Source organism: Phaethon aethereus (assembly GCF_964289735.1).
Source record: "Phaethon aethereus genome assembly, chromosome: 9".
NCBI classification, from domain to species: domain Eukaryota; kingdom Metazoa; phylum Chordata; class Aves; order Phaethontiformes; family Phaethontidae; genus Phaethon; species Phaethon aethereus.
The window spans coordinates 9,860,365-9,872,857 of record NC_138585.1 but is presented as its reverse complement, the minus strand read 5'-3'; the positions used below and the strand labels follow the sequence as shown (position 1 = coordinate 9,872,857).

The 12,493-nt window shown below is 42.4% G+C and overlaps 1 protein-coding gene across 3 annotated transcripts in view; it reads left to right on the top strand.

Moving 5' to 3' along the window:
• Nucleotides 1-12,493, top strand: part of DOCK10 (dedicator of cytokinesis 10) — a gene marked incomplete at its 5' end in the record, with an annotated part of 166,292 nt that overhangs the window by 40,544 nt on the left and 113,255 nt on the right. The window contains one exon of one of the 3 annotated variants that reach the window (XM_082003361.1): nt 8,400-8,726. The exons of the other annotated variants lie outside the window; for them this stretch is intronic. Coding sequence (XP_081859487.1) covers nt 8,625-8,726 — 102 coding nt within the window. Of the gene's footprint in view, nt 1-8,399; nt 8,727-12,493 lie in introns of those variants that run through there. 3 annotated transcript variants of the gene reach the window in all.

The window sequence follows — 12,493 nt, the reverse complement described above, 5'->3', positions numbered from 1 at the left end:
CAGCTCACTAAGGAATTGTAAATAAATTTTGCTTTTTGATCAGTCCTTGGATAGCAGAGTTTTATAGCAGCTTCTTGGGAGGGCTTTAATAACCTTGTACAGTTCAAAACAGACTTACTGGAATTAGAAAATTGCAGAGACAGGTGGGAAGGATCAGTGAAGTTAATCTATGACTATGTATGCAGACAAAGACTGGACCTGGACTGACCTGAAAAATAACTATGAGGGGTTATGATGGAATTCATAAAAATCGAGAATGATCAGAGACACGTAGACTTTGCTTGCTGTCTCTTCTCTCAACAAGAGAAGTAGGGATCATTAAATAAAATTAAGGGGGGGCAAGCTTGGAGGAAACAAATTTCATTGAATGAATATTTAAACTGCGTTTCCTTGCCACAGAACGTTTAGCATCTGTAGTGTCTGTGTAGGTTTGAAGAATGACTGGAAAAATCTCATGAGAGAAAAGTCTTTGAGAGGTAGTAAATACGCAGATGCCATCTCAGACTGGGAACCTGCATGAGTGGAAATTGGAAGGGTAATCAGGAGAAATACTGTTACACTGGCTATTTTCTGTACTTGTACGTAAGCATCTGTAGATTCTCTCAGGTGCAGAAATCTGGGTTAAATGGACTTTCATGCTAGCTGGTATGACCATACTTACATAAACCGGAATTTAGCATGGCATCCAGGTGAACATCCAGTACTTCAAATTGCTGCTGTAATGGTATGGTACTTGGCATTGTCTTGCCTCTTACACATGCCAGTATGTCAGCGTGGTTGACTCTGCTCCCATGAAGTACGTTGCATTTGGTGCAGGTTGCGGTCCCTGTGCATGGGCCTGCATTGCGAGTCGGCCAGCGCGCAGTACCTTGTCAGTGCATCAGAACCGGCTCCAGTCCGCTAGATATTCCTCGCTGTGAGGTTGGGATAACTGAAGGAGTAGAACTTGATGGATTTTTTTTTCCCCCCCCTTCTATTTTTTCTTTGGCGGGGGGGGGCAAGGTTGGGGTTATATTTGGTTTTGATAACTACACAGGCTTTCGCAAACTGTAGGGCTTACACTGCAATATTACCTACTGCCGCTTCAGTATTTTCCTGGAGATTTTTACCCTATTTTGGTAATACTGAAGATGGCATATTTGTCATAAGTCTCCATTAAAATTAGCAGTTTTTAATGAAGAAATTAAGAACAAAGACTGGAAAGGTGAAACAATTCTCTGGGTGTACAGAAAGTTACGTCAGAGTGAGAAATTTCATATCAGATGTTGGCACTATCTGTTAGACTATGTTGTTTTGCCTTCTGTGTTCCAAGAGATTAGTAAGAGAAGGGGAATGACAAAAGGATGCAAATTGTCTTTTTCTCTTTTCCGCTTTCCGGATTTAGCTGATATAAATCTGACTTGCAGGGTTTTATATTTCACTCCTTTTTTGCTAAAATAAGAAAATAATCTTGCTTATCTGCTTTTGCAATTTGTGTGCTTTTTCTCTCTTCCAAAATGCCATTATTTAGCTTTTTTTTTTTTTTTTTTTTTTTTTAGTGCTTAGAAAAAACAAGGAAGAGCATCCCAGGGTATTTTATATCAAGATTATGGCATTGTAGATGTTGATTGTGATCTTGAGTAAATGAGTGAGTTGCCTGACCTCCCATTTGCTTCAGTTATTCCAGCTGAAAAATTGGGTGAAAATGTGGATTCTCTTGATAAACCAGATGTTGTCTGATCCGAGCTTTTCTTGGTAAAGAAAAAGAAAAATAGTTTCTGCAACATAGCATAGACATGAATAGCAAGTATTAGAGTTACAATCAGAAAAACATGCAGCAGAAGCCAAAATTGCAGCAGCATCGACATGTCTGGAGATAGTAAATTTAGATGATTAAATTATTTAATCGCCTGTTATGGCCCTTCATCACTATGTGTTTTGTTATCAAGAGCTGCTTCCAGTCCAAGTAGGTGGAGACAAAAGGGTAATGTTTGTTTGAAATTTCCCAATGGATCAAACTAAAGAAGAAATTAAAGTAATTGCATATTTTGCTTTTGTACACATCAGCAGGGCAACATTGCTAATGGGAAGTTTATTCTTCCAGCCTGAATGCTGATGTAAGAAGCGGCATTTTGTTTGCTGAAGAGAAGTACAGCCCTATTCTATCCAACCTGTGCAAAGATAGCCAGAACAAAAGCCCGTGATGACTGCGCTCAGTTGTGCTATATGCGAGTCTGCAGTAGGGACCCTCACATTGCAAAGAGGACCAGCTGGTAGCACCCCGGCACCTTCTTGCCCCCCCAGTGGCTGCTCTCTCCAGAGGGCTGGTAGGGTAGGAGAGGAACGGACGCAAGCATGGGATCTGCGATGCGGGGTTTCTGTAAGTGATACTGCGTGGAGGAGCTGGAGGCCTTTGGGGTCGCATCAACCGGTTCTCCAAGGACCTCCTCCGTCTAGTGGCAAGGGAATGTATTGTATTTGTGCCGGGTGGGTTTCCAGCTGGGAAAGCGGCTGAAATGTCGCTGCTGTTGCATCTATGTTCTTGCGCAGTTAGCTGATAGAAACGTTACCGTGGCAAGGTGTGTGCACATGGAGCAGCGTTCCCCGGCCATGGGAGAGGGAAGGACTGCGGCTGGCTCAGCTGGGCCTGCTTCCCAAATGGGAGAACAGCAGGACAGTTTTTAGGAGCTGTAAAATCAGCAAAGGGGTAGTAAGTGGCTTTTGGAGTGTGGACATGATAAGCAAACTCTTGTGAGTGCTTACAAGGTCATTTTGAGGTGATGAAATATATCTGTGCCCCAGGGGCCGCTGGGCGCTGTGTGTGAGATCAGGCTGGGAGCTGCCAAACTGCCCTCCCCGAGGCCTTCTCCTCACACCCCCGGGGGTACTTTCAGCCACAGACGAGTCTTACCAGCTCTGGCGGTGCACGAGGAGACTGGCGAGTGCAGGCCGGGGAGGGCTCCTGGCACCACCGGCTCGACCGGAGAGCGTGTTTTAGCCTTGCAGGCAGGGCAAAGAAATACAGCAGCCTCCCACAGGTTTGTTCTGCACGAGCGCTTTAGTATCTGGGGCGTGAAGTGAGGGTGAAGGCACAGAGGAGGGAATAGCTGACATCAGCAACTGTCAGGCTAGGAAGAAAAGGCATGGATTGACATAGGTGGAGTCACTGACATCGGGGACGGATGGCTGGGAAGATCTGTTAGCAGAGCTCTGACAATATAAGGCGCTTCTCTTCATGGGTATTTGTGCAGGGACGTTGTTGCCCTGCCTTGGAGAGCTCGCCTTGTGAGCTGATGTCGTTTTTACTGTGATGGATTCCTGGCCCTTCGCCTGGCCAGAGCTAGCGGTATGGATTTGTAGGCAAAAAGCAAGCATCAGCTACTGTAATGACTTCACGCAAGGTTTGCATGCAAACATTGATGTTTCAGCTTAAGTTGTCAGACCTTAAGTGGAGTCACATTTCTCAAAGAACGATGTAATTCACTTCCAGTCGATTCAATACCAGAGTGACTTTGCAAAAGGTTGATTTATATGTATTTTTTCTTAAGTAAATTGGTTTACATGTTCACCCTCTTCAAAAAAAAAAAAAAAAAAAAAAAGGAAAAAACCAAACCTTTTCAAGGGCTAGATCAATAGTGAACATTTAATCCAGAAGATCATCTCTTCTAGATCTCCCCCTGCTACCCCTGTCTTTGATGACAGAGGGATTGGGAAGGAGGTAATTAAGGCTTCCTGCGCTAGCGGGTCGCTGCGCTGTTTCTGGTCCCAGCATAGTGATCTGCTTTACCTGTCCAGCATGAAGCTTCTAGGAAGCACAGTTTTTACGCGCGTTCACAAACCACTACAGAACACACACTATTTGTGACACCTGGAAGATGCAGATAAGGCAAGTGGTGTCCAGTCATTGACACCTCGTTTTTAGTCTCACTGTCCCATTAGTAGATTTTTGGCAATCATGTCTGATAATACATGCAGTGTGTTGCCACTCACTGCAACCAATTTCCTAGCGAGCACCCTGACCACAGAAAAGATGACAAATTATATCTGATACGGCTTGCTTTGTCCACATGCATACCTGACTTGTAGCAGCGTTGCCGTGCCACACGCTGGTCGGGGTGTGACGGATGGCGATGGTGGGTTTACTGGGGAATGCAATTGAAGACCAAGTGAGGAATATATGAAAAGCAGCATCAGTGTGCATTCATATAGCTACTGGCACTGCCTCTATGTTGTAGGATATTAACTGTGTTGAGTACACCAGCAAGGTCTCCAAATTTTGTGACTTCTGCATCCTATATCCATCATATGGGATAGAGAAGGCTGTAAGGCTATGTGGAGTAAGTTTGGTTTGGTTTGGTTTTTAAAAAAAGCCCTTTGTGAGCCTCTCCAGGGTACCATATTTTTTATTCTTCTCACCGGTACCTGACCTGCTTACTGGCTATGTACTAAAGTCATGGTTGCAAAGTGCAGAATTTTTTCTGTTTCTGCTCCAAAGGCTGGGTGTTTGGCATGGCTGTCATCCTTTGGGTTTTCTTCAACAGCTTTAATGCTGTGGTTCTACCAGGAACTCTTGACATGCTGGAAATGCCATAAGCCATTCAAGGGAGGTAGGTAGATATCTTATCTGCGCTCTGCCAAGTGGTGAAGTGTTAAGTTTGTCAGCCAAATTTCTCAGAACTGGTCTACACTGCAGAGACTGCCAATGGTAGTGTCACTGTCATCATGCTGGTCGTAGTTTATAAATGGAGCAAGTTTTTTTTATGAGAGGTTTGTCTTCCATTTTAGAATTTAATTTTATAATAGGTATTTATTATATAGGTATAATAGCTGCAGTTGATGCAGCTTGTTCCAGCTAAAGGAGTTTTCTTGTTAATTAAACTATCTTTCATAAGTCTTTTAAAGAAAAGGCCTGAGTCAGGATTAGGTGTGTAATGACTATGGATATGCAATTATTAATATATATAGGCAATAGATGGATTTGGTATGCAATTATTTATATACATGGGCATGTCAGGACTATGTTTTTGACTAGCACTCTCTTTGTACATGTCAGCGTTGCTCCCAGACAGAAGTCCTGAGCTGAAGGGAAGCATTCATTCCCTGAAACTTGCTATGAATTTGATCTTTGCATGTGATTCCCCAACCTCAACATTGGGGGGGGGCAGGCAGTGTAGCTCACTGAAGCTTCGTTTCTCGATCCTTCTTGGTGGGAAGTGGTAGATTATATTATTTTAGAAAGATGGTATGGTGAATTCAGTATTTGCTACACCACAGCTCAAATATTTAGCCTGTTTTGGAATGTCTTTTATGTTAGTTGAAGATACACACTTTAGGGACTGCATTTTTGTATCTTTATATGGCTGCTAGCAGAGCAGTAGCGAAATTCATTTTCCAATGATTGCACGACATACTGAAGCAGTGGATTAGTTTTGTCCAGCAATACATTTTTACATATTGCTGTGTATCATAAATTCAAATCGAAGTCAATGAAGCATGACAGTGAATAGATTTAAGAGGGAAATAAATTAAGTTGGACAGAAGCTTTAGAAGAAATGTAGGAAAAGAGAATAAAGAAGTTATTAAAGAACTCGTGACCCCTATCAGAAAACTGAATGCTAGTGGCTCTGAAGCAAAGGGAATGCATAGCTATTCCTTAACAGGAGTAGAGATATCAAATATTTTTTTTTTCCTATCTAGATATCAGTAAGTTTCTTCAAAATGGGAAGAGGTGGAAATATTCAGCAAAGACAGTAGAGCAGAGGGCAGTTAAGCACTGAATTGACTACCTTACATATTTTATCATTTTTGAAGTGCTTCAGCATCCTTATTTTGACTATATGAATCTGATATATCAGTTCACAAACATAAACCAAAGCTTGTGGATTTCCTGTGATCAAATACCTCTTTTCTTGGGATAACTTGAGGCACCAATAACACTTCTCACCTTACACATAATAGTTCTGAATTTAAAAGCAACACAGGAGCTTTATTCATATTAACATAACCAATATCTTAAAGTACCTGATACTTCAGTCAAAGAGATAGAGAAGTCTTTGACAAAAAATGAGGAAATCTTGTACAGTCACACAGATGCTAATCAGGTTTGCTTTGTACTTCTGCTATGGGACAAAGCATCATTAGACATTTGACTGGTGATTCCAAGTATAGAGCGATTTGCATTCAAAACAGATCTAAGAAAGTGGAATCTTTATTTGCAGTTGTTTACTATTAATTCTGTTTATATCTCTGTGTTAATGCTGTAGCTTATTTCATTGCTTCAACCTTTTAATGCCTTGGTGTTGAGAAAACAGAATGCTCAGTGCATTTAGCATCGAGTCTGAAAAACTGGCTGTCAGAGATATGGAAAGAAATGAGGTTTAACGATATTAGGAATGAAAATCCTTTGGACAGAAGATACTCAGTGGAGTAAGTTGGATAAGGACCAGCTGGAAACTTGAACCTAAGTTCATCTTTTGTATTACTTGGGAGTAACACAAGTTCATCAGAGTTTCAGGAAACAGTGGTGACCCTTATCTGGGTGGAAAGGATGCCTTGGAAGGGCTCAGCAGTGCTGCTGGAGGCAGGAAGCTGGGAGAGCGCCTTCCTGAGGAAAGGAAAGATTGAGCTTGGCTCGCTCCGTGTGACAGTTACAGAAAGGAGTCGATAGGTGAAGGAGCCTCTGAGAGGAATTGATACCTGCTTAAAGTTAAGCCAGAAGAGCTGATGGATCCAGCATTAAATTTAACTTCTGGCAAGGACCTCTTGTCTTGGCAGCTGCATTCACTATGTTATGTGAGAGGCACTTGGGACTCTGCATAGATAGCGTGGTGGTTTGAGAGAAAACAAGGGTGATTCCAACTTGGTTAATGTTGCGGTACTATATTGGTAGCCACTTGAATTGTCTGCATACTTTGGCAAAGGGTTTCTGTTGTCTTTTCTGTTTTCTAGTGCCAGACACTGATGCGTTTCACCACTAAGTAAGAGTACAGTGGAATCTGTCTTAAGCAGTCGCGCCGCAGGTTGGTAACACTCTGTTTAAAGGAGGTGATCTTCTCAAAGGCAAAGCTAAATGACGAAGGTAATGATGAGAAGGGTTTTTAATTCATGAAGTTGCACCATGTTTTAACTGTAGAAGACAAAAACAAACTAACAGACCAAGGCGTTGTTTTGTAGTGCTCAGGTCAGACACCCTGGGCTCGGTGTGAGTGGTCTCCTGGCATGGAAATCCTACATGTGGAACAGTCATGTGGAAATTCTGCAGAGGTTTGGTACTTTGGATCAAATGTTACTAACGCTGAAAAATGAGTGAAAGAGTTCATAGAGCTCAGAATTATTTGCTGCAAGGAAAAAAAAAAAAAAAGGTCCACAGGGTAAAGTTACAGATCTTAGAGTACTTAATTGAAACAAGTTGTGAAAAAGTTGCTCATCGTCCAATGTGCAAAAAATCCAGAATGAAAAATCAGAAAAACTACAAGTTTGTCTCAGTTACACACACTGATACTAAGTAAAAATAAAAACTAATGCATGCCACATAAAGACTATGTGCACAGGGGAATGCAGCTTTGCTGCTACAGCAGGATGAATCCTCAGCTGGAACAAAGGAGAAGAAAAGGGTCTGTGTGTGTGTGTGCTCATGTGTGGGCACTGAGGGGGTTTGTTCGGTTTTAAAAGACCTTTGTGCCCTGCCAGCCTTCAGGCAGCTGAGCATTGCGTGAATCTCCTACCTTAAGAATAGCTTGATTGCCCGTGTCACTGCTCTTGTTGCCTCTGCAGTTCCGAGGCACTGAGCGAGGGGCTGCTAACCTGTCGGGGTGCTGCTGTGATTGCCCCTGCCTGGGGCAGCTGGCGAACAGGCTCTGTCTGGGCAGCTTTACTCTCAGCCGCGGTGGGAGCAGGGTTCAAGCAAGCAGTGATTATTTTTTTTTAGTTAGCAGGTGACAAGCACTTCTAAAACCAGGCTTTTACAAGCCAAAAATGTATTTTGGATATTAGCATACAAATTGCTCTGGTTTTCCCATTTTATAAGTGTCTGTAGATTTAGGAATTTGCAGGGTGCTTCCTCTTTCATGCCACTTTAAAGGGGAACTGGTACCTTGGTCCAAAAGCAGATGCGATTCTGGGCCCTGGCAGCACAAACCTGTTGCTGTGTGCTCTGTGATTGAAGTCTGCTACCGAGGGGCTGGGTAGGAGGTGGTTGTTCTGTGAATGCCTTTTTTTAGCTTGCAGACATACGTGCACATGAAGTAAGAGTGCAGCCGTTTTGGCTTTCGAATCAGGGAGGGTGGTGAGGAGAAAGGATGTAATGGGTTTTGAGACAAAGACGGATGTTCAGTTGCAAGCGTTTTTCCTACAACTTCCTATTTTGATTTGCATTAGAGGCGGGGGCTGGGTGTATTTATGGTTTAATGAGACACTCTCGCCTTAATAGCAGAATATTATTCACAGGAAGAAGTGAGTTATTGCTGGTTTTCTTCTTCTTTCTGTTCAGTTACTGTGGATACAGCATGTAAGTTCTAGACGTACTTCCCCCTTGAACAGTATACGCAGCTTCCAGTTGTTCTGCTGAAGCTGCTGAAAGAAAGAGGTGAAAGGAGCACAGTTTTTGAGAGAGAGATTTGTTTGCTGCTTTAATTCCTACGGATACAATGAGCTTTCGCGGGAGATTCAGAAGGGAGCCCAGTGAACTGCGGAGGAAGAGAAGGACCATTAGGCGAGTGAATCAAGGAGAAATTCACAGGTTAAGCTGTGTGAGTATGCACCCCTTCTTCCATCTCTTCTATGAAACTCCTAAGAAATTACAGGTCAAACACTCTTCAGAGTACATGTAGGAGAGAGTAGGATTTAATCCTTGGTGTGTACGTAGGATTGACTGAGTCTTCGTCAATCTGTGTGATGAAGTCCTGAACACTGGAGAATGATGACTGAAGTCTTAAGACTGAAGCATGGGGTGTTCAGGAGTTTACAGAACTGAAGCGCATTAGGGAAACTGTTGCATAGCATCGCGTTGTCAATCAGACGCGTACTGGGAGCAGCACTGTGTGATAGTCTCTCTGGTGCCTGGTAACATGTGCTTGGTAGTTCCATGAAAATCCATAATGCTGCTTCTGGAATAGAAAGGTACCCTGTGCTATTTCAGGTCTCACAATCCGCTATGGGTGATTTGAGCCTCTCAAAGCCAGGGTGAGGAGGAGAAAGCCCATGTCCTCGTGCAGTGCTCTGGAGGAGCAAATGCAGCACTGCAAATGGAGAAAGCTCCAGAACCCTTGGGGAGAGATGGAGTGAGGTTCTGCCCTGCGAGGTAGACGGCAGCTTTGCTAGTGATGGCTTTGGGACAGGACTGCGCCTCCCGAAACTCCGCTGTGTGACACTGGGCAGCTCATGTTAGCTGCGTTGTGCCTAAGCTTTCCTGACTGAAATTGAAACTGCAGACAGTTTTACGTAAAACACTTAGAGCCTTCTGTTGAGAAGTCTTAGGCAAGTACTGATTTTCAGTGTATTCTCTTAACTTGAGAGATTACTTTAGATGTCAAACGTTTAATGGATACCCCAAGAATGATTTGGAGACAGTGGATCCTTTTCTTCATGGCAAGAGGTGTTTGGTTTTCTTCTGTAGCTTTGTATATCCAGTTACAAGCTGTGTTTGCATGTGCATGCCGGAGGCTCTTTTGAGGCTATTCTGCATGTCCAGTGTAACAAAGAATCAGTGATAATGCACTGAATAAGATTATTCTCATTAACTTTTTTAAATAGGAAGGAAAATAACTTTGTAGTTGTAATACTTGGTCTCAGATTGATTGAGATGGCCTGTGGTTCATCTAGTAGAGTGTTTGGGTTTTGCTTGTGACTAGCTGCAATTTTGGATAGATATTTTATATGGAAACGGATTTTTTGAAAAGGCTACTTTACAGTGTAGTTCCTGCTGCCCTGAGCTATTTGCATACAGTCAACGATAGCAAGTTTAAGCTTCATGGTTCGGGGTACCAAGAATAAACGCTGTTGGTTCTGCTGAAAGCATCTAACCCTGGCCACTCACAAGACTTTGGTAGCAGGTAGGCACTGCTGCTTGACTTATCCCCTTAAATCCTGGTTAGGAGGGATTTATGTCATTATTGTACAAATCCTAACTATAGATGAATAGTGCTCACCAGAAGTGGTTGAAGCCTTACAGGAAAGAATGTCTGGAAGTAAAACGAAGCCCAAGCAGTAACAATAAATCAGTAGCCTGCCTGCAGTTAAAGAGGAATATATTTGTTCATTTTTGCCTGTATCCTCACATAACAGAAGCTGAGTGTCTGTTCAATTTAATGGTGCCAAAGAACCTTTAAATTGTTGTGATTTCTAAGAGTCAATAAAGTGTATCATACTCTGACCTAAAACTTGGAGCGCTTGTAACCATGTGCCTGTTGCCTTTAATTGGAAATAGGTAACATGCCTTTTTCACCAGAGTCTTGTGGTTCACACTGCACTTCCCATTGAAGTGGTGGGGATGTCAGGGACATAACGTGGGTTTTCAGGGAATTCTGTTCTGATTTCTGTTCTTTTCAGACTTAAGATAGACTAAGATAGGGTCACTGTGTCATGTTATTTTGCGAGCGTATTTCCCAATAGTTTGTTTAGCCCTTAGGAAATGCAGGCACACTTGGCTTTACTTTTGTGTCTTTCTACCCAATATTTCATAATTGGAGCATGTGAAATCTTTGGCCTACGGGCACTTTCTGCTATCAACCAGGAGCCAATCTCTCCTTCATGCATCAGTCCTCTGCACCTCTGATGCTGCAGATTTCAAAGTGGTGTTAGCTCCCACTGCAGCTGCAAAGTCTTTTGTATATGGGGACCTTATTCAAAGAGTGCATGTCTTAATATATTACGCTGAGACCTGTATTTTCTGTAGATAGATTTGTATTATTTGCTGGAAACTCCTTTTTTGTAAGACTAATTATGATCTGATTAGTTTTAATTGATTGTAGGTTGTTGATTGAGCTCAGTGTGGTTGACCAGGTTTTGCTTCTGTTTACGTTCTGTGTGTGTACATGACTTCATAGCTAGATAATTGATTGGGAGGGTAGTTGACGTCAAGAAAATGATTATAATTCTAACGTCGTGTATAGATGATGCTAATTTTTACAGATAAAGCCACTGTGGAAATACTTACAATTATTTACTCAGGTATGTATCATGAAAAATATCTATAACTCATGAAGAGATAAGTAACCATAGCGTAGGCAGAAAAAGGGACATCTTTACTGAGTAAAATGAAGTGGAACAGCATATATGAGATTTGCACTACGGGACAGTGACTTATTACTAAGTACTCTCTAGAACTCAAATGGTATTTTTGAAAAGTTTGTTTAGAGCTAATGCAAACATTTTTGTCCGTTGTTTTTGCTTCAGGGACTTCTGAAGTGGTTGAGGCCCTTTCAAAGAAGCTGTTTGCTCAGTCTACGGGTCTAGGACTTCATACATCTAAATTTTGGTATTTCAGTGAAAACGGGCAATGTAGTTTGCTAATGCACTGTGTTGCAACTTCATCTTCAGACTTAGAATAGTGATCAAGTCTTTAGTGTCACCGCATGATCTAATGAATAGACATTAGAGTTTTCCCTTCGGTCCTTAAAAAAAAGTCGCCTATGTACTCTAAAACCAAAGCCTACTGTAAAGAAACGTTTATTTTCAAAGTAAATAAAAACGTTTTTAAAGACAATTCTGTGCGGTGCATGGTGTTATGTAAAATACACCCCTGTTTTAGCAGCAGGTTTGTGCTAGATGAGCCTGCTGGAGGAGCGGGTGAGCCAAGAACACCTGGCATATCCTCCCTTCTCTCCTTCTCCTGAACCTGTACACAGATGACCATGGGTAGATCGCTCCATCTCACTTATTCATCCAGTTTGCAGAAACGGAGGGGACTGGTTTGGTGTGAGCTTGTTGCTATAACCAGTTCTATTATTGCTGTATAGCTGCTGTAGGTGTCAGAGATGCATTTCTGCCTTTGCTATGAGGATCATCAGAGTGCCACGTAGAGCAAAAATTGGGAGTGTCTTCTTTTTTTTTAATGTTGATTTTCCTTAGACTACAAGGACTTCATCTACTTGAATTTTTAAATATATATCTATCTCTGTGTTTGTGTTTGTATACACAGTCAGAAGTGCTGCTTACATGAACTTTGTACTGGAAGCTTAAAAACTTTGGTCAAATCCACTATGTGCAGGTTGCAGGATGTTTTTTTTCATGTTCTGTTTGTGACCATGAATCTGCCCGCCTGAGACCATGCTAGAAAAAGCGAACATGAAGTGAAGAGTGATTATAGAATAGTTGAACTAGACTCACTCCAGCATCCCCTTTGTGGTGCCCAGGGCAGGACAATTCACTTCCCCTTCCCTGGGGTGAAGTGATCTCTAATGAGGCAAGTGGCTTGGTGGAGCACTCCAGCTCTGCGTCGGCAGGTCCTCTCCGCTCCTGCACAGCTCCCTTCCCTTCTTCCTGATCCTCTTCCAGCGCATCCTACCTGTCTGTTCAG